The sequence below is a fragment of the Hippoglossus hippoglossus genome, chromosome 5 (genome assembly GCF_009819705.1).
Source record: "Hippoglossus hippoglossus isolate fHipHip1 chromosome 5, fHipHip1.pri, whole genome shotgun sequence".
In the NCBI taxonomy this organism is placed as follows: domain Eukaryota; kingdom Metazoa; phylum Chordata; class Actinopteri; order Pleuronectiformes; family Pleuronectidae; genus Hippoglossus; species Hippoglossus hippoglossus.
Window position 1 is genome coordinate 17,903,220 of NC_047155.1, and position 23,064 is coordinate 17,926,283.

Genomic DNA, 23,064 nt, shown 5'->3' on the forward strand with positions numbered 1-23,064 from the left:
TTTTGATAAAACATTTTATATTCTCAGTAAAATCAGAGCCACTTTTCCCTGTGTAGTTTCCTCTGCAGAGCGCCCTCTAGTGGGAGAGTAGGGGAGGCCCGAGCAGCTCTTTGGAGTGTTGGCTGGGTGACAGTACAACAGTCAAAACTGTGGCTGAGAGAGAAAAGGCACAACTCTGGTAGGCAGACGGAGAGAGTCTATGATACAGCTCCAGGGCCACTTCTCGGCTCAGAGTTTATGGGAAGTCAGTCGTATTTCCAGTCTTCAAAGAAGCCAGAGGCAGGGGGGAAGGAGGCATGGCGAGAAATGCTGACCTGCTCCAGTTTACCACTAGTAAAACCATACATTCAGAAAATGAGCTATTTGAACTTAATGAACTCAAAGAATCACCTTCCATCTACGTCTGGCTCCAAATTTCAATGTTTAAAGAGAGAAAATAAAATCCAAATCACGTAAAAAAAAATGGCATCATAAAACTACATCATCTCTTCATCTCTTTAGTTACTTGAAATTTGGAAGTTTATAAACGGCTTTCCCCTCTCAACGTGACAAAACATTGGCGGCATTAACGTCTGTACAGTGTACTTCTTGAAAATGGTAACTTTTGGAATAAAACTGAAATAAAACTAAAACAACAGATACAAATAAAAATACATTTAAGTGGCTTAGCGTCATAAAATATCTGAAATAAATCTTATTTCATAATTCTTCCATGTACAAAGTTCAAAAACAATAATATAGTTTCCAGTGCTTTGGGGGATAAAATAAACAACAAACTATATATTAAAGAAAACAAACACTTATTTTAATAATAAAAAAAAAAAATCACCTTCAAAGATTTTTTTCTACTTTTATCATTACTGATCATAAGCTATGTCAAATCAAAGCCAAGCCCCGGGTTTACCACAGCAGAGGCACAAGTCAGGTTCACCTGCTCCCGTCCTGGCTGTGTGGACAGTTGCCAGTGGGTTAACAGACTCCCTGTGTGTGGCGCGCTGGACAGCAGGCCTGTGATTTACCTCTGTGGCTGGGAGCTACACTCAACTCATCAGCAGGAGAGACCAAAGCACGGGGGACTTGTTAATGTGCTGATCTGAGAACAGCTCAAAGCACACTGCAGTGTATGTATGTGCGTGTGTATGCGTGTACTGGGCGAGTGTATGCATGTTAGTTTGTGAACCAAAGCGTGAGAATGCATGCAAGTGTGATTTTCCAGTGAAGACTACAACCACTGCTGCTGTCAGTCGAGACAAATCATCTCTTTCTCCATCTCTCTCTCTCTCTCTCTCTCTCCAGCATCAAACCCTGTAACTCTATCTTTCCTCCATCTGGGCCTCTGGTTCGAGCCCTGCAGGGTCGCTCGTTTCAGTGACAGAAGCATTTACTGTTTATCTACTGCATTATTAATGGTAACTGTAAAGCTTTTACAGGCATAACGGAACTTGATATTATTACCAAAATCCCTGGTCATGACCTCTAACCTATAAAACACGGGGAGCAGCAGCTGCACAAATCAAAAAGGCACAATGATCAGAGCTGTGGCCCCGAAACAGTTCAGGTTAACATCTGCTTCTACTTAAAAAAATGATCCTGCTCGTGTATCGTGTTACAGTACCTGAGTATTTTGACACCTCACAGATTCTGATGAGACTATTTGAAGACCATCAAATGGTTTTCTTTTTTCAAGGTGTAGAAACGGAGGGGACAGCAGTGTGTGAGTGTGTGTGTGTGTGCGCATGTGAACGTGCTTGTGGGGAGACAAATCTCCTGACAATCATAAACTAAAAGAGGGAAAGATGCAATAAATTGAGACCAAATCTTTGTCAAACTCATGTGTAAATCCAGATTGAGAAGCAGAACGCTGTGACTCGACTGCATCCTCCGCTCAAGATAAATTATGTATGCAGGACCATGAAGCTATTTCCATTTTATTCACTATCGTTCATTCAATCATTTATGGTTACTAAAAGAGGTTGATGTAAAGGGGAAAATAACTTGTCCTCCATCAAGTGAGACAATGAACTCGGTTGTCCTTGTATCTGATAACTTCAATCTAATTAACTGCTGGTTTTTGTCCCTTGTTCAATTATGATTCAGAGCCACCTTCATGGAAACAAGGCCAAGTGCGCTATATAACTCCTGACCTGGCAGTGCTGACTCCCCCCTTGTAAATGCTCAGTCTGTCAGGCAAAGTTTCAAACTGCTCAGGTTATCTTGTACGCGCTTGTGTGTGTGTGCGCGAGTGCAGACGGTTGCACTGTACATAATTTTTTCAACTGTGTGAGAGTCGTGTACCTTTTTTTGCTTGTACCCTTTGTACCACAATTATCGCGTGTCACCAGTGTGTGTTTGTGTGCAGCATGCTGCCAGTTTGTGCTGGGTGAATGTCTGCTGTGATTTCTGGTGGCTGATTTCTTTCTCCTGTATGTACTGCACATGTGTCGCAGTTTGCGCTGTCACTTTAACGTGTTTACTGCACCCTCTGTGAAACCTCTGCATGTGCTTCTATGTGTATAAGTGTGTGTAAGTGTGTATATGTGTCTACAGTATGTCTCCATCCTCTATGCTGAAGCTGGATCTGCGGCTGGAGTCGATCGAGGCCTCGGGGGACATCGCGGAGAGCAGCGGGTCTCCACCCATTGGGGACAGGGGCTCGTCCATCATCAGGAAGCCCAGGTCGGTTCTCCTCCCTTGGACGTCCAGTCCGCTCAGGTCGCCCAGCCCCGATATGCCGTCTGAGAAGCCAGGTATGCCATCGCACAAGTCCAGCGACTGGGCATAGTCAAAGGGCTGGGAGCTGCCTACAGCTGGGTACTGGATGGGCGCTTGCTGCTGGAGGTGCTGGGGGAGCTGCTGCAGCTGCCTTTGCTGTGGCTGAGCCTGGCCCTGAAGTTGAAGGTGGTTTTGCGGGAGGAAGTGGTGCTGGTGTTGCTGGGGCTGAGCCTGGTTCCGGGGAAGGTGCTGGGGCTGGTGGTGGGCTTGTATTTGAGGGTGAGAAAGCTTATCCTCTGGGCTCAACTCTTGTTTGATATAGGGAGACATCAGGTCAGACAGGTTCAGGCCAGAGGGAGAGGTGTTGGGCAGGCCATGCACATGAGCCTGCATCTCCAACTCCTGTAGACAGCGGGCAGAAGGCAAAATCATAACTAACAGTGCATTTGCTCTGTATGTGTGTGTTTCTGCAAAGTAATGCGTGTGTGTGTGTTACCTGGATGCGTAGCAAGAGCTGTTTGTTGGCCATTTCCATCCTTTTGAAGTTGTTTTCCACCTCTCTGCTCCTATGCATGTCCTTCTGCATGCGTTTGATGTACTCGACAGATGCCCGCAATATAGTGCCTTTGTTCCAGCGCACATCACTATGCACACAGTAAACACAAACAATTTCTAAACGTAAGTAACTTTAAGTAACCGACTTCACTCAAACAATTTCATCTAAACTGAAAACATAGCACAGCAAAGTAACTCACAGGTCATTGGTTTTGGGGATCATGGTGCCCAGCTCTTTGATACGATCATTGATGTTGAATCTCCTCCTCCTTTCAACTATAAAAGAGGAAAAACAACATGGGGTGCGGGGTAAAAAAAGGAAGTGACAAAGGTAAATACATTATAAAGGCAATAGTACAGAGGAATTAAAAGACTTAAACAATAAGTAAAGGAAGGCAGATTGTGGCCTTTGGAACTACAACAGTCAATTTTTTAAGTTTCTATATGATCAACACAGACAGCAAGGGGTTAATTCTGAAGCGGATACTTAGGTTGGGCACAGTAGTTCACAGAAAAGTACAGATTAGTGCATATATAGTAAAGGGCAAAAAGGGACAAACATCACCCACACACACACACACACACACACACACACACACACACACACACACACACACACACACACACACACACACACACACACACACACACACACACACACACACACACACACACACACACACACAGTCACAGTCACAGGCAATTACACTTAAATGCCAGAACAGCAGAAATGACCAGGTTAACCATCCACCCACTAGTTGCACTATCAGCTAAATCGGTGCAAGGATGCGTAAAACTGTTTTTGCAAGAGACAGATTATGGTGTCTGTGTGCATGTGAGTGTGCATGTGTGTGTGCATGTGCTGTGTGCACACATTTCTAAGGATATGTATAGTGTTGGTGTGGGAAACACAGAAAGGGGGTAGACACTTTGGACAGAGAGGCTGCAGGTGAAGAGACTTACTCAGATTGTGGTTGTCTTTTTTCTGTCTCTCCTTGGCCATTGCTCGGGCTTCTGCAGCGTTGCGATAACAAAAAGCGATTAACAAATGGCTGCGACTCTGCAGCATCTCAACAGAAACATCAGTTTTTCATCGATGTTTTTATATACACTCAGTGAGAAGCAGTCTTCAATATAACTTATACATATAGAACATCTAAGTAGTTGTTACGACAATGTGGAAAACGTTGAGTTTCGCACCTGTCAGTTCTCGTTTGACGGTCAGGTTGGCGGGACAGGAGTTACTGGTCATGGCAATGGCTGGCCCCTTCATCCCAGGACCCGTGTACACATCCAGGTGACTGCTAGACAGAGGGAGCTGAGGACACACACACACACACACACACACACACACACACACACACACACACACACACACACACACACACACACACACACACACACACACACACACACACACACACACACACACACTTAGAAAACATTCTGCTCATGGATGTAAACTCTGTAATATAAGAAGGTTGAAAAATCATTCAATATGCCTTGATGCAACCTGGTCTCGTCTGAAACAACGTTAGAGTGTGAAGAGAGCCGTATGACAGGTTTGCTGTCTATGAATGGATGTGTTGTCAAAGTTCAATGAGTTCAGCTTTAACTCTACTCGGCCTTAAACCCTAAAAACACGAAGAATATAACCTACAAGATGCCATCCTTTTCCAAAGTCCTCCAGGACGATGATGACACATTGCATAGAATAAATTTGTGATTTTACCACAATATAAGCAGAAGGAATGTTGAACTTAATACTTTTTTTAAAAAAGTAATCAAGTTTCACTGGTGTTGAATCCAAACAATGTTAAAGTCTTATATGGCTAGTACAGCTTTACACACCTCGTTGAGCACCTTTATGGAGGCAGTATTCATGTTTAGTGTGCTGTAAGGAGCAGATAAAAGGAGATAATGCAATAATATCACACCTGAGAGTGGCGTGCCAAATACACAGCAATGATTGACTATCACACTCTCTATCTTATCTCTCTTTATGGCTAGATTCTCTAACCTGCCTTCTCCAGCTCCTGGACACACACCTGTGCAAGAGGTCTCCCAACTCTTGCCCTTTAGACGTTGGGTAACAGCCGTGATAGGGTTTTGTATTGACTCTTAAAACGACATGATTTCCTTTTAATTGTGTAGTTTAATGAGTGTGATGGACTTTTTATGCCCCCATCGTCGACCGTGTCGCACTCCCCCGAAGCGAGGGCAAATGTGACGCTGCTAATGAGGCCTGAAAGATAAAGAACTCAAAAGGAAAAGATACCTTATCTGCCGGCTACTGTGCGAGCTGTGAGATCAAACACCTTCGCAGACGAAAAATAAATACACACCTCTGCAGGTTGACGTCTGTATGTAAATGATATGACGTATTCAAATTCTAAAGATATGAAGAATGCAAAGATGAAACTTAAATATTCACTTAAAAGCAGGATATAATATTCTTTATACATTATATTATGATTAAGAGCTGGATTTGGAAATAACTTAGAATGACCAGTATATCCAATATAGATATACTGTAAAGCTTCATATTACTTGTACGTTAAGCTGCTTAAGTGAGCAAAGTAACATCTTGCCCTGGATAGTTGATCTTGGCCAATTTTCAGACAACATTCTCAAATACTGTTAAGAATATTTGTAGAAAAATGCAGCTAAATAACTTCAAATTCAATATAAAAAATAAGTCTGCATCATGTTAAGTGACAACATACCATATTAAAATAATACAAAGCCTCACAATGTCAAGTTTTTTTTCAAATTTTCCACTGATGATAGAAGATTCAAAAACACATTCTTTGAAACAAACTATTTCGCAGCCTCCTCCTCCTTCCTCACTGACCTCCCATGTCCTGGCAGGGAAGCCCGCCCCTCAACATTTAACTCAATTGAACAAGCAAGGGAATCAGTAAGGCTCAGTGTAACCATCCATCCATACACACAAACACACGCACGCACACACACACACATACACTGACACACATTTAAGAACTGCTCACTTGTGCCTGGTATTCAGTGGTGTTCCCAGCTCTTACTAAACTTTGAGATTCCAAGAATTCCATGAGGTTTGCCGCTTTAATCCGCATCAGGATTAGCAGGTGAGTTTTACTTACTGGTCTGTCAGTTGGGAATAAGTCTAAAGTCTGGTTTCCAGTATGTTTGAACACAAAACACTGCTCCACATCAAACTTTACAAATGTTCTGAAACGGCAGACCTATGGCAGAGCTGTGGTTTTTATCTCAGTCAAGCTATTGGGCTGGCACACTGATTACCCTATGGGTTGATCAATCAGTGTGATGTTAAACATGCACACACCAACACACACAAACACACATAGACATAGCCACGCACGCATGCACACGCACACACACACAAACGCACACAGATTAAACCAATCAATCAATCACAGAGGACATACAACCAGATAAAGCTACAGGCGGCTACACACCCCCCCCTTTTTTTTCGATCACACACACAAACAAACACGCAAACATTATGCTCCACATCAACTCAAACTCGGGAAACATTCCTGATTCCAGTGCAGAAACACACATCCACACAGAAATATGAAAGAACTTTCAGACACTGACCCTCCTCCACCCCGCCGCCCCTGCCATGGCTCATCTTATAATCAGAGACCTGAGGCTGGGAGTTAGAGCTGCCACTGCATCCGTCCAACTGTGGTTTACTCCGAAACGAAAAACCTACCCCACAGCGGCAATCAAAAGCTAAAGCAGTACGACAAACAAACAACTGTCTTACCAGCTGAATCTGTTCTCCTTCAATAACTTCCACAATGGCATACGTCTTACTCATCTCCTTCATCCTCTACTCCTTCCCTCACTTGGCCGCCGGGCTCTTTCTTCTTCGCTCTCAGGCACCAGCAGCACACAGAGCTCTCTCTGCCTCTGCCGCCCCTGTCCTAGGAGAATGACCTTAGCGGCACCGATCCTGTCTTTCTTCTACCTCTGCTCCCCACCAAACAAGAGTGAACTTTCCCCTAACTGGACTTTCAGCCTGTTTTCCCTTGCACAAATTGCACTCATCCCCCTTTCCCTCCTCCCTCCTTTGCCCCCCCCCCCATCCCCCCACCTCCTCTCCTCCTCCACCTCCCTCTCTGTCCGAACGTCTCGTAAACAAGTTGAACTCTAACTGCTGGCTGTTTAATTGTTAATTTTCTGAGTTTATTCCCTCAAACACTAAGCGCTGTGCTGTCCTTATCTAACATGTCTTCCATACAGTTATCTAGACATGTCCAACATGGTTTAGGGCTGGGATGTTTAGGGTTTTAGTTAATTATACACTTTTACATGTTTGTATGCGTTTGTGTGTATGGGCGCATAAAGACATAACCTATTGCTTCATGTGGGGACATGCAAGGACAGTCTGACAACCAAGACAGTAAGTTTAAAGCAAAATGATAACGGCTGGCTTACAACACTAAACGTTTATTACACTCACTGACATCCGTAAGAACATGATCATCGAAACACTCAATATAGAGAACTTATAGTCTGCTTCCTGACACAAAGCGAGAAAAGTGAAAGAAAATGACATTAAATGTGTAAAGTCATGTTAACCTCTAAGAAATGCATGTATATCATATATTATACTGTAATTCGTGATGTGTTTCTAATAAATACTACAATCAAATAAACAGTACAAAGCATGAAATGTCACTGTAATTACATACTTGACCAGTTAAAATTGCTGCTACGAAATAAAGTGAATAACTTTTGATTGGCCTGTGGTAATGTTGGTTGCATCTTTCCTCCTGAAACTGTAAAAGTTACTGACTCGCTGCACAAAGAGCTGATCACCTGCATATTCAAAGTTTGGTGAAGCTCGACTAAGTACGCTGAACCCCAAACTGGAGAATCAGTTGCAGTTGCTGTTGTTACGAACACGGCTGTTGTCATGATCAACAACATCACTCACGTTGGGTCCCACACCACCGCTGCTACAGCTGGTTGCCTGAGAATTCAACGTTTATTAATAATGAACTTATCACTTATTCAATGAACTTATCACTAAATCGACCAAATTCCACACTGCACTTCCTTTGGACCTTAACAAACACATGCCAAGTGTGAAGACGAAAGAAGAGCGATCCGCATATAGACAGACAGAAACAGATTTTTGGAATTATTAGACAGATAAAAGACAATAAAACTATAGTGATCTTTAAAGTGCAGCTCATGGTGTGTTTGCCCCTTCTGTTTTTGCTTTACTTACTGTGTTGGGCATCTGGACAGGGTCAATGTATGCCTGAATATCATCGTAACTGGACTGCATGCTGATGATGTCATCAATTACCTCATCCATCTGAAAAAAAAGAGAGATTACCTATGTGGTTATGAAAAGCTTAATGAACCATAATGTCTGACTTTAAGACTGAGACTGCACTGGACATACTGCACTGAAAACACTGTCACTACTCCTGCATTTATGAAAGCATCTGAAACCTGATGGCTTGCAGGCACTCGAGAGAAACGATCACTTATTTGTCACTTAGGCTAGAAAGTAAAACCATTTTCTCTGAGTGACAGAAATAAGTGTGATCGAGTGCTGGAGGAGGAGAGTTGGTCAAAGTCTGCCGGGTGCAAAGGGCTTTGGATTCTGCTGTTCCCCTGTCACTTGTTAAGCTTTAATTACTGTTGCAAAGTCATAATGAAGCGTTTAAATTCCGATGATAGCCAGCATCAGTTAAAGCCTGTTAGTCAACACATTCATCTACACGCCAAGTGTACGCACAACACATTAACACCAGTGCATTTACAAGCGCCACTCCAGCCTACCAAGACCAATCAAATCATTATGCTTTCATAAAATGTGGAGATAATGTCAATTCCGGGGTAATATTCAAACCTCATCATTTTATATAGGAGTGTCATTAAGTCATATTTTAGGGATATTTGCTCAATTTGGTTCTTGTAAAAAAAACTTTATGACTTGACCAGGAATTAATGTTTATTACGCCTAGGTCTAAACAGACACGCAGGCGACTACCTCATTCTCGTGGCTGGAGCTGATGTTGAGCATGGCCATGGGGCTGTTGGGTGCACTGTTGCCAGACAGGAGCTGCTCGGTGCGCATGTGTGGGGACTGGAGGGGCGGTGGGGCAGACGCAGACCCCCCTATGGGTCCCATTTTTGAGGGAGAAGTGGGTGGAATCAGGCCTGCGGCTGCGTGGACCGTCTGCAGACAGAGAGAGGGATAAAAAGAGAGATGTGATGGAGTTAATGTGTAATATAGTACTGACATAGATAAATGTAATGCATTGCTGACCATATATAGACAGAGATGATTTAAAGGTGGGGTAAGCAATTTTAATCCAGTATTCTTTTTGTCAGAATTCCGCTGCTCACGGTCCGTTAGCTCTATGTTGTGTTTGGGCGCTGGAAGAAATCTGGTTTAAATACACCCTGGCTCAGTATTTGGGAAACAAAGAAAGCTGGATGACCTGAAAAGCACAACACTGTTGCAGCCAATCAGCAACAAGGATATTTGTGCTTGTGCAGGGTGGGAATGTTCACAAACATTATATGTTAACGATACACTGATTCTCTGTATATCAAGGTTTTCTCTGCCTTATACTACCCAGATAACGTACAGCGCTATTACCGTAACAACTACTGTTAGCCACAGGACGGTATACACTATCCTTCTCACAATAACGATCCAAATGCTGATTGCTGAAACACAACCGACTACAGCTCACCCAAAAAAGATATCGAAATAACGAAAAGGGGGAAAGACCCGCAAGAACATCTGTGAGGTTTTCAATGTTTCAAAGGAGGAGTGACAACAATAGGTCAGTATTGTGTTGTCCCAGTTGCTAATGTTTGAATTGCTTACCCTACCTTTAATGAAAGACAAACTATCAATAAACAGTACAACATTGTCAGGTACCTGTTTGGTGGCATTGGTTGTAGACAGATATTCTTTCAGCTGTTGCCTCTGTGACTGTCGGATGTGGTAGTCTGTGGGGTTCTCGAGGTGAGTCTGTACCTGTATGAAATATGGACAGGTAAGGCTGAAATCTATTTTTATTCCATTGATTGTGTACATCCAATCAACTGAACCCAATTCTTTATTGATCCTCTTGATGATTCCATGTTTTAATTGTTTGGTGGAGACAAAGTAAACACAGGTTTTATATACACTGGTACACCAAAAATGACAGACAGTTGTTTTAATAGAGGTTAGTTCATTAGTTTAAAATTGACATTTAAACACAAAACAGAACAAATTGAGTATTCAGATGTACATTTGTTTATCCCCGTCACTGAACCCAGGATTGGACAAAGACATAGCAGCATTAAGTCGGTAGTAATGCCTACATGGGTAAAGCCAAACTAAACCCTGTGGTGTGGCTACAAAAAGCAATGGGTTGGCCTCATTCCTTCACATCAAAGAGTAAAGCTCAGTAAGGAGAAGGGCTGCTCCCCATTGATACACAGGAAATATTCAACTCCTCAGCCCTACAAACCCCCAACCAGATTATATCAAATCAACAAGAAACGTTGCAATTTCTACAAAGTCCTTTTACTTTGTTAGTGATTATATTTATTTTTCCAACAAATCTTGACACTCTGGATATGTTTGATTGGCAATCAGCTGTTTTGGCCGATAAGGCAGAGGAACAGCTATTGACCTGTCCGGCCCAGCTCTGTCAGGATAGATGAAGTCCAAAGAAACACAGCTCAGGAGGTATGACAGGCTGTGAGCCTGTTGGACAGACAGCTCACTTTATCTACAACATGAAGGGAAAGATACTGACAAAACACTTCAGTTCATTCTCAACATTCCACACAAACACCCACACACACACACGTATGCATGCAGAGGGAACTGTCAATAGTTACTGGTGGATATAAACTGTAGATTTATGGTTCCAAAGAACATAAAGCGAGACACACACAAAGCACATAATGGAGTATTGCACAAAGCCATACACAACAAAAACACACAAAATAAAAGATAAGGACCCACAGAAGCATCTAAGGAATCAGGCGAAATGTCACTTCAGCTTTATCAGTCCCAGTCAGAGTCAGACTTACTACATCACCCCTGTCTGTCCTATCAGAAAACATGTCAAACCTCTCTTATCTCTGCTCCCTCTTCTGCCTCCCTACCTGCTTGCTGCTCCACCGCATTTTTCTCTCTTTGCCTTTTTCAAATCTGTGCTTGAATTTTCCCTGTGTGGCAGAGCTGCTAAGTGAAAGAACACTGCATCCAGGTCTCTGCTGCACCGTGCTATCCTGTCTCAGTAACATGTTAGTGGATTAACAGAAGTGCTGCAGCATCTTGTCCTTTTGAAACTCCTGTAAACCAACATCGTTTCCCCCTCTTCTGCCAATCCCCTCACTACAATCTGCAAATCACTTTTTGTTGCAGTTGCATGTCAACCTGAAGTGAGTCAGAGAAATGTCACTGCACTCCTTATTTGGGGACTGGGTGTTCAGATCAAATCACAAATCTCTGTTAAAATGTTTGTTCTTTTTCCTGCCACAATAATTCCTTGTCAATAGATTGTGTATAAGTTATGCATTGAAAAATCACTGCATTCACAAACTAACCAGTAGTGCTAAATGTATTATCTCTGTGACAAAGTCAAATTTGTGATTTTTGAACATTTCTTTGGCTCATTGTGCAATTGGGTAGATAAGAAATAGACAAGAAATAATATATTGATGATGAAAACCATCTGCTGTAACCCTACTGACCTTGAGAACCTCCACAGGGACCTGCATGCTTTGGTAATGCTGTGGGGTGCTGATGGCCGGGGTGGGTGCAGGCGGCCCGGCCATGCGTTGCTGCATGTAAGGCTGCATGACTGCATTCTGCTGCCGCTGCTCCCGCTCGCGCTGCTCCTCTTGCTGCAGCTGGTCTCGCATCAGCTGGACACACACACACACACACACACACACACACACACACACACACACACACACACACACACACACACACACACACACACACACACACACACACACACACACACACACACACACACACACAGAGAGAGAGAAATGCTCATTAAGACCAATCTTACTTGGGAAATTAACACTTGAGCAAAACCATCAGTGTGATAAGAACAACCTAAAATAACAGAAACCATCTTTGGAAAAATGAATTTAACTTTGACTTTTTAGTTTGGTCCATGTCCAATTTAACAACGTTGAGGAGGTGGAATATATAATGTATACTGCAGCCAACCCCAGGGGGCAATCAAGATGATTTGGCTACATTTTTGGGGAGCTGTCATGTCATCCATCTTTATATACGGTCTACAATCTAATAGCATGGCCAAATGTACCAGTGGAAAAAAACAGTTGCTTGGTGTAGATGCCCTTTAAACAAATGGCACACCCGAATACTGACTAGAATACTTTCCTCTCCAGTAGCCTCTCAGAAACAGGACCGCAAACACTACAGAGTGTGATGTCTATAAATAGCTAATAAAGCTATTAAGCTAATAAAAGGCCTGCATGTATATGAGACCATGAAGGGCAGTTGTGTTGTACCTGCATACGCAGCCCGATGCGTGAGGCCATAGCTGTGGGGCGAGGGGGCAGGGGAGGGCGAGCCGGCGTCAGGGCACCGCAGTCCAGCCCGAGAGGTAGAGTAAGCTGTGGAGGAGGAGAAAAGGGGGGAGAAATAGTGAGTGAAGAACTAAAGGGGGCAAAAAAACAAGGTAAAACCAGGAGGGTGCTGGAGATTAACAGAATTTCAGATCAAGTTAAATTTGATTAATGCAAAAAGTAATCCTCTCTAATGAAGATCTGCAGTTTAACAATAAGTGTACATATCAACAGTGGATGTACTCTCTTCATGCAGACGCCTGATTGTTAATGGGAGCATTAGTGAGAAGAAGAGGGGAAAATGTGCAATGTTGTGATAAACCTTTTCATATGTTTACTGAGCTGTGTCTTTGTGGATAGAGGCTCTTTATGTCATGCTCTTCTTATGTATAAGCTTTGTTTACGTCAAAGTAGTCTCTGTATCCTTAATCTCAATTCAAGATAAAAATCATGAAAATACAACATAGGAATCTCATTCAATGGTCAGAGGATGATAATAGGTTTGGTCAAAAGATTTGAAACCCATATCGCATAACTTATTATTTTAAGTGTTCAAGTTATGTCATGAATTACTAGCAGCTTATTATTAGCTCACCATTACATTCCCTGAGAGTCAAGAAAAAACAGATACCTCAATCAATGTGTTAATGGGTTATGGTAGCCAATGCTCCCAGCAGCTGAGGGTGAAGAAGTAACTCCTGTGCTGACTTTCTTTGTTTTTTTATAGCTTGTAAATACATAACAGTTTATCAGACATATCAGCTTGAAGACCTTTTCCTTTTCTACTGGTGCCACTAACAGGTATGGATGAATCATTTATCTTGATGCACCACTGGGAGACCTGGATTCAATATGCAACACATGACAGCACAGTACAATTAATAATATAGTCGTCTATGCTGCTCTCAAAACATAAGGAAAAACGACCACTCATGTATCTGCCTATAATACCAATGTAAGTAAACACAAATAAAAAAACACCCAAATTATAAGGGTAGATAATATGGTCAACATCTAAACAATAACTATAATTACCGCACTGCGTTTGTATGCTCAGCCAACCAGTGCAGTTTTTATGTTCATATTTCTATATACTTTTTTCATATAAAAGGTCACTATAACCTTTACCTTTGACAACTGAAACACAGTAACATGAGGTAATTTCGACCTTGACCTTTGACCTCCAGGCACCAAATTCTAATCAGTTTATCCAAGAGATATCGCGTTCAAGGGAATGGTACAGACGGACGGACAACCCGAAAACTTGACATCAGGTAAACACAGTCCATCCACCTTTACTTCTAAATGCTGTCTTTAAACACAGAGAACATGACATAGATAAAATACAGTCCTTATTTTTAATAAAAACAAGTAAAACCAGATAATGATTGTTACAAAAAAAGTTAACAAAGGCTACACCCAATCATTTTGTTTATTAATCTAAGTGAATATTTGCGTGTTTCCATTAAATAAGGTTGGTTGAAAATCCATTCCAGAAATCACGTGAATCTGTTTTCATATTTAAATGGCCCTTTTAAATCCAAATTTGCTTTACAAACTAAAAACATTAACAACCCCTAAAACTATGCATGCACTTTTTTTAATGGTCTATTTCCAAGTCAAGTCATAAGAACAGAGGAAAAAACAAATCCACTGGTCATGCTTAAACCACTATCGCTACCAGTTATACAGGATGTAATTCAGTTCTAAATGACCACACAACTCAACATGATGACTAAAGACCAAAACAGGCTAAAATTAGCATATTCTGGTAAATGGTGTTATATCCACCCTTATGGTAAAAATAGGGAAGTGGGTCGTAGGATGTAACAATCACTCGCTCCCAATCCTGTTCCTCCAAAAAGTGTCAAATTGAGGAAGATTTCCTCGATGGTGGAGAGGTCATGAGGGAGTCATGTGGTCTTGTTGTTCTTGCGTGATCATGTGAGCAGAAAAACCATGGGGAACACCCGTCTCCCCCATACACCACCTCCTCTTTTCTCTCTAGTATACAGAGCTACCAACATGCAAACATGCACGCACGCACACATGCACGCACACACACATGCACGCACGCACACATGCACGCACGCACACGCACATGCACACGCACACAGACACACACACAGTGGGGACTCCCAGGACTCAGTTCCCCTTCTGCAATGACTTATGTGTTTATCCCCTGCATGACTTAGCTCTTCTGCACCCACAAAAGGGTGAGCCACGTTTCAACCATGTAAAGATGGACAACATGACTGCTTCCAAGAAGTGAAGCCAAACCATCTTGATCATCCCCTGGTTGCTGGCTGCAGTATAGGTAACAAATCCCACCTGTTAGCGGATGGGATATTAGCCAAATAAAAAAATATTTTTCCCAAAGATGGTCCCTGTCATTTTAGGTTGTTCTTATCCCACTGATTTATGTTCAAGTGCCCATGTGTCCACTAAGTTTCAATTTAATTTGGTATTTGATGCTATAAAAACAGGCAGGACCTCAATTACACGGCTCCACACCACGATAGCTACTGTGTAGACTCTGACTCCAAATAATGTCAAAAGTCAAAGATGACAGTGCCGGTATCCAGAATATTTTAGCTTCATTTTTGTCCACCGGGAGGAAGCGGAGACGTGTCATCCATCTTTCTATACAGTCTGCAGTTTCTACTCTATTCTAATATCTCCGCTGATTTGTTGTGAGATGAGACACAGCAAAGCAGTGACAGAGAGATCAGTCAGAATCAGATTCCTCCAGTCTCTCATCAGAAACACTGTCTGTATATGGTCATAAAGAGAGAACGACACAGAGAGACAGAGAGAGAGAAAAGCTCATTGTGTGTGAGGTACAATAAGAAGGGCAGCTCCTATTGAGAAGGACTGAAGCCGCCTGTTGTCCAAAGTGTACATTTCAGCAGCCGAGGGGGCACACACTGCCCGCTTTGTGCCCATTGGATGGCCCACATGAAAAACACACACCCATGCAGAGATACACATTGAAACACAACACAATTCAAACGTGGCCCAGAGCGCGCATGGCCTCAAGGAGAGGCTGAGACACAACAGTGTTTCTGACACTCAGAACTACTGAAGCTGGTGGAGCAACTTCTGTAGCTACTGCTAACATGGAGGAAGAAGGGCCCTCCTGGAGGGACTGAAGAGTCTTTGAAGGTGCTTAAGCTCACACACATACATGGAATGCTGCAGAGAGTATTCATAGATTCTGACGAATGGGGTGATTACATCTGCAAACTCAATTGGCAAGGTAGGAATGCCAGCCAGAGAAGGACGTGTGCTCTATGCTTCAAGGGTCTTAGGATAGACCAGTAGGCTGCACAGACTGTAAAGTCCTTCGAGGGACTGTATTTTGGAAAAATAAAGTTCAACTGTGCAGGTCTAAGCAATTCTTGTAGCTTTACATGCTAAAGCCAAAGCCATAAAATGTATACAATGCTAATTTAACAATCCTGAACTACACATTTCTATATTAATTACAGCCAGAGATCAATTTATCAATTGACCAAGAGTTTAGATCAATTTAATTTGATTAGTAGGAACCCGAATTAGAACCAGATTGATTTATTGATATCGGCCAATATGAGCCTTTCACTGATATGTCGGTATCAGCATTTATATTTCCTGACATAAAGACTTAAGAAATAATAACGAATAAAATAAAGATAATGTTATTTTAAGTTCTATATATTTGGTTGCATTTGTGTTTTCTTTTTATTTAAAATCGTTTATATTTTATAGTTAAACTGTTACACTATTCTTTGTCATAAGGGTTTAATAACAACATTTTAAGGATCAATGCCAATGTCTGTTATCTGAAATATTTTATCTGCATATAATGCTAACATGCTACACAGAGTCACATAACAACACAACACAAACCTCCCTGACACAAAGTGTTTAGGACAATATATCAGGCTGGAGACACAAGAGCTTCACATAGAAGTGGAAATGTGCAGTAGAGTGGTACATTTCCACTTTATGTGGCATTGTTACAGTCCAGCTTCATGTATGGATAAAGACGTTCCTAATTCATCAGTTAAGGTAAAGAATATATTCAAATAAAGATTACATGTAATTTATTGGCCAAATTTAATTTTGAATGCTTGTCTGAATCCCCCAACTCAGTAAAAATGACACTGCTCATTATGACACTATATGTGGTGGCTACAATGTTTACATAACACGTATCATATAGCCTCTAGCAGTGAGTAAAGCCATGACACATATTATATATACATACATATATACTACATCACATGCATTCACACTGGCAGGATATCACTTCCTCATATCATATGGTGACACACTGCTACCAGGCAGCATGATCTCCCACATGGGCCTTCCTAGCATCCACTGGGGTAAGCGGGCATCTGTGACGCAGTGGGAGCACACAGCTGCTATTGTGTGTCCACACTGTGATGTCACAGCTCCCTCACTTCAAATACTGACGGCCAGTGGGAGTACGCAGAGCGGAGGAAGCCCGGGCCAGAGGTCAACTCTGGATTGTGCCACAGATTAGTCACGAACCTACATGCCAACAAAATGCACACAATCCACAGAAGTTTGCAAAATATACTTCAAAATACTGTACATTAAAGATGGTGTGCAGGATGTCCTACATGTACATACAGGTGAGACACAAACAGACACACACAAACACACACACTTGGGGACAGCGTGGAGCCATGGCACCTGTGCCCAGGCCTAAATGACCAACAGTTAAATGTGTATACATGCTCGTACACACATACTACAGCTGATTAATAACACTGAAAGACAATTTACTACCTACTGATATCAGACAGGTCCTAAATGTGACAGTGAACTGTGCACTTCAGCAGCCTTTCCATCACTGCACAGAAGCATTCACACTCTCTCTGCATTAAGCTATATGTCTGTCTACTCTTATGACTAAAATAAACCCCCCTGCTCTCTGTTCTCCTTTTCAGGAACACCCAGATCCCCTGAGCAATGGTGTGTTTTTTTGTTTGTTTCTGTGCATGTGTGTTTGTGGGTTGGTGAGGGTAGAGGTGAGCCATGCATATAAAAAGGTACGTTTGCATGTGCATTACTGCTCTACAGCCACTGTTGGCTATTGAGTAGAGTCTTGCAGAGCATGTAAACAGACCTGAAGTATCAATATTCCTAAACCGACGCCACAAACACTCAACTAGGAAGGTTGGTGGGATTCTGTGTCAGGGCTGGCATGGCAAGTATGGGGTCCTTACCCCCTCCTCTTTGGTCTCGGTCTCTCACTCACTCACTCACACACACGTATCCCTTAGTGAACTGCACCCTTCTCCTTGCATATGCAGACAGACAGATGAACGGACAGTCAGACCATGTTCAAACACCTGGGACTGGATTTCTATTGGGTCAATTTCTGCTTTAGATATAAAGCCCTTTCTGTGACGATCTCATATCTGTGCTAATTACAACAGACACCAGAAAATTAGTTAGAACATATAATTGATGAGGTCACTTTAGGAACCTAGAAATATTTTCCTATTTCTATGTAGGTTTCTACAACAGCATATTAAGACAGATTGATGCATGCACAAACATGTAGAATTACCTGTTTGAGAGGAAAAGGGTTCACAAAGACGAATGTGCTCTGCTTTACGCTGCTGACTACATGTCAGGCCTCTGGAGACAGTGGATGGTAATCTGCATGTAGAGGTCACGGAACAGAGATGGGTGAAGAAACTTGGCAAAAGAAAGAAAGAAAAAAAGACAGACAAAAAGAATAAATATGATTGGTTGTAAAATGTAAAACTGCAAAAAGTGACAAATGAATGAACAAGTGCAACATAAAACATGAGCGACTGTGGTCGCTGTGGCAAAGCAACAGAGGAGCAGTGGAGTGTTCAATAGGAGGAAGCAGCAGGTGCATGACACACACTAAAGAACATTGATAAGAGATGAATTTCCAAGGCAGAAGAAAGGGAAGCATCAGACCATGTAAGATGCATTGAGAGAGGATGTTTTCGAATGTTTCGATGTTAATCTCAGTAACTCATATGACACATTTTTCAGTTGTTTAACTCAAACAGTAAACTATTGCAGCTCTTTTGCAGCTGATTCTTGGTCATCATGTTGGGATGTTTTGGTGCTCCTGCTCCTGTATCCTGTTGTAGCTGTTTAACACCTCCATTTTTCAAACGTGTACAGGTTTTTAGCATTTTCTCATTAATTGAGTTGTGCACACAAGTAAAATATTCAAAACACTGCACCTTTTTTTTTTGTGGGCTAATGCTTTTTTACATTTTTTTTTTATTGTTTAATTTAACTGCACTTTTCTGAAGCACACTGTGACTTGCTTTGTCAAATGTGCTATATTATTAAATAAATAACTTTTCTTATAAATTTTATCAGGGTTTAGGTCAAAGTTTAGACACAAACTTGTCATTGGTAATAAATTAGCACCAGAAAGCGTTTCTGCTCAGTAACCAAGCTTCCTGAAGGTCGTCTGCATGAATCACCACAACTCATCGACATAGTGCATGAATCACAATGCCTGTCACCTTCTAAACACAGTCTAATTATAGCTGACCAAGAGAGACCCTTGGTCAAAGTGAATCTGCCAACTCAGCCCTGCTTTCCTCAGGTCACTGCTTTACAGCTCAAAAGGAAGACATGATAATCTCGACACAATGAGATATACAGGAAAGACAATAGACCAGCATCATCAATAACAACCACAATGCACCACTTCCCCTTTCCTTCCATCGATTTTCACAACTCCTTTTGTCAGGGATGAAGCAACTTCCTCTGCAGGCAACCCAGGGAAAGAACAAAAGCTGTTTGTCATACCCCAGTCTCTGGGACTGAAACGTGCTTTAGGCGTAAACCATTGCTTGTTTCTTTACCGACAGGCATTTAACATACAATACAAAAAATTTTGTTTAATGTAAAATAATTTTACCATTGCTGTTTTTAGGTTGTTTCCTTTTGGCTTATAAACAAGCGGTTGTATATATTTCATATCATGACTTTCATTTCCACCCCACCACACTACCACACAATCAGTACCAATCTCCGTGCCTCCACCTTTCTGCTAACTAATCACACATCACAAAACAATGCAGTCATGGAAATATCCAAGTTCTGTAATTCAAATGTTATTCAACACTTATTCTCGTCCTGTATTCTCAATAGTATGTATCAATCAGACATTTTCAGTTTTGTGTCTAGTTGAGTTGTGAATCAGCAGGTATGAAGCTCAGACTGACAAGTGTCCAACAGCCAGGCAGTGTGAAACACTGATACTGACACACAGCATGTAAGAACTTCTTCTTACCAGCAACTCTCCAACTATCCCAAAGACATCATAGTGTATCCAAGAGATTACTGCTCCTCCACGTGTTGATGCACACTCTCTCTGACAGAAACAGACAGCTGTTTACTGGCTGGGCTGGACCAACTACTGCATACATATGCCGGTTCAGTGGTTGTCCAGCCACTCCTCCCTCCACCAGCCTGAGTTACAGTACGCTGAGTGACATTCACGATTAGTCACCTTCCTCCCTCAGTAAACTACCAGCTCAGCTTCCTATTCCTCCTCCTCCGCCTCCTCCTCTTCCCTTAAATTAGCCTGAATACCGTAGTCTGGGCCAACAACAAGGAGAGCCCTGTGTCCAGCAAACTCCTCTCCTTCTCCTTCTGCCTTATGTGGAGCTCCACCTTTAGTCCAGCCTCCGTCTTAAAGCAGTTTGCACAGCGTTCACACACAGCAACTACAAGTGTGTGTGCATGAACACACTCAAACCCTGAAGGCAATTCCTCATTTTGTTTTTCTGGACCATGGGGCAGTGAATCAGCATATTTACTTCTTTAATTGCACTCTCACATGCATGAAAAAGCACACGTAAATCTCACAGCTTCGAGACAAAAGGTAAATAACACATAACATTTAATCTGTGTCCATCCAGGGTTAATTATAATAAACTTAAGCCTTGTTAAAATAATAATTTATTTAAAAGTCCAGTTCACTGTATTGTTGTGGGTAGGAATTTAGGTACAAATCAAAGCATACACCTAAGAAGTGACACATATGGATAAAGGTTTATTTCACAATTGTGGAATTGTGATAACACAAGAGAAACTATAAAGACAGATGTTTTCAAAACAAAGGTATGACACACAGTTTTGTAACCATCACTATTATTTCAAGTATTACAGTCTATTTCAGTGGGCAAATCCCTCTGGTGAGTTCAGATTACGACAAGAATTCCTCTGACGTAGTGCTGGTTTGTTCACGAGAAACGGCTCCACAGATTCGTTTACAAGAAACGGTTCCACAGATTTGTTTACAAGAAACAGTAGTAGCAAAGAAACAACAGCGGGTAGGATGAGGGCTGACAAGCCCTTTAAAGAGAGCCTCCTAGTGGTGAGATCTTGCACAATAGCTCAAATGTTTTCAATTCAGAACATTACAGTAAGGAGGATGTTTATTTTCTAAAATCAATATGATACAGGATCCAGAGGACCACACTGTTTTCAAGTTTAAAGTTTGTAATCAGCAATATTTCCCTATTGTCTGTCATGCCTCCTGAGGAGATGACACAGCTCTGATCTTGACGGTTTATGAGCCTAAAAACTGATGTCATTCCTCCTTGTTAGACTTTACTGTAAGGTCAACTCATTAAACTAGAAAACAGAGTGGCCAGCTTTAAAGTCAATCAGCAAATCAAACTGCATCTGCCCCACACATCCACATAAACATATTGCATGGGCCACACGCTAGTTGTCCATTATGTACGGCAGCTTGTGCGATGGATAATCTGTGCTGTGAGGTGTGTTAAGTACGCGGAAGTGGAGTAATGCTGTGCTAATAACACTGTCTCATCCCTGTTTGTAACCGCTCCATCCTGTATCCGTGAACAGAGAAACACAAACATTGGTATCGACGTGCCTCTCAGTGAGTTGTGCTTATCACTACAGAGGAGAACAGTGGCCGGCAGGGATCAGCAGTACGCGGCTGACAAGCATCCCTTGTTTGTACACAAAGCATTCACTAGTGGGCCAGCTCTACTTCTCATAGTGCCTGCAGTGTATTTACTGGGTTATTTTGGTCCAAGGGCAGGACCCCTCCAGGCCCTCTGCTTATTGGTCGGTAAAAGCTGCGTTCCTGTCGAGTCTGGCCAATCATAAGGAATATATGTAGGAGGGGAAATCATTGACAAGACAGACTTGTGCTCTTTTGACAATGGCCTATGGAGGAGGCTGGACACACACACACACACACACACACACACACACACACACACACACACACACACACACACACACACACACACACACACACACACACACACACACACACACACACACACACACACACACACACACACACACACACACACACACACACACCAAGATGCTCTCTGTCGTTTACTCCCTCCGTCACCATGGTGGCAAGAAGGCTGCAAACAAATACTACATAAATAGACCGTCATTGTAACTCCATTGAAAGTGTCAAACAACTCTGTTGATATGTTGGTGTGAAGTTTGACCCGGCTATGCTATCCCTAAGCTATATCTCAAACGGTGCTGATAATACTCCAAACAAGTTATTTATAAGGCAGCAAGACACCTTTTATTCAACCATTGCAACATGGATTTCATGTTAAGTTTCTTGTGTATATATATATATATATATCCTATATCTGATGGTTCATGTACATGATGCAGCTTAGATTGAGTGAATAATCAAAGATGCCATTTTTAATGGTTTCATGTCAAAATACAATATTATAAACATACTGTGCATCACACTATACTCTACATCAACTTAAATGTGTGTTATGTATTGTATGTGTTGAAATTAAGTTTTTTTAATTCAAACAATCCTGAGCTACAAACAGTGATTCACCAGTGGGTCCAGCACAAGTTGAAACACGCTGCTGTTATCCACTTAACTAAGACTTGTTTTTAACTACAAGCATTTGTGAGGAAAGATTTTAGAATATAGGACAAGATGTTAAATATCCCTTGTATGTTTGAAGGTCTTGTGCACAATTTAAGTTACCAACTACCAGTAGATGTTAGAAGGTTTTAGCGGACACCAGCAGATGTTAGGGACATAAAACTCAGTTGTGCACCTTAGTGTCATCAAAAGTTTTGGCCTTGTAATCAATGATACAGGCCGAACTTGAGGGTAGGCTGAGGCTAAAAGGTCAATCT

At 41.9% G+C, this 23,064-nt stretch overlaps 1 protein-coding gene and 1 long non-coding RNA gene across 11 annotated transcripts in view; one reads left to right on the plus strand and one right to left on the minus strand.

Moving 5' to 3' along the window:
- The window catches only part of tfeb (transcription factor EB), a 31,745-nt gene continuing 8,681 nt past the window's right edge, over positions 1 to 23,064 (minus strand). The window contains exons 1-12 of one of the 10 annotated variants that reach the window (XM_034585415.1): positions 20,180 to 20,844; positions 18,455 to 18,546; positions 12,811 to 12,915; positions 12,010 to 12,183; positions 10,193 to 10,291; positions 9,287 to 9,478; positions 8,516 to 8,605; positions 4,468 to 4,585; positions 4,231 to 4,281; positions 3,468 to 3,543; positions 3,209 to 3,365; positions 1 to 3,114 (exon numbers count right to left, since the gene is read on the minus strand). In XM_034585415.1, coding sequence (XP_034441306.1) covers positions 2,542 to 3,114; positions 3,209 to 3,365; positions 3,468 to 3,543; positions 4,231 to 4,281; positions 4,468 to 4,585; positions 8,516 to 8,605; positions 9,287 to 9,478; positions 10,193 to 10,291; positions 12,010 to 12,183; positions 12,811 to 12,840 — 1,560 coding nt within the window. In that variant the 5' untranslated portion in view covers positions 12,841 to 12,915; positions 18,455 to 18,546; positions 20,180 to 20,844 and the 3' untranslated portion in view covers positions 1 to 2,541. Of the gene's footprint in view, positions 3,115 to 3,208; positions 3,366 to 3,467; positions 3,544 to 4,230; positions 4,282 to 4,467; positions 4,586 to 8,515; positions 8,606 to 9,286; positions 9,479 to 10,192; positions 10,292 to 12,009; positions 12,184 to 12,810; positions 12,916 to 18,454; positions 18,586 to 20,179; positions 20,845 to 23,064 lie in introns of those variants that run through there. The other 9 variants (XM_034585413.1, XM_034585414.1, XM_034585420.1 and 6 more) reach the window with 9 other exon arrangements.
- LOC117761486 overlaps positions 2,112 to 23,064 on the plus strand; it is a 26,040-nt gene continuing 5,087 nt past the window's right edge. The window contains exons 1-2 of the long non-coding RNA XR_004613836.1: positions 2,112 to 2,234; positions 4,186 to 4,188. This is a non-coding gene — a long non-coding RNA (uncharacterized LOC117761486). The remainder of the gene's footprint in view (positions 2,235 to 4,185; positions 4,189 to 23,064) is intronic.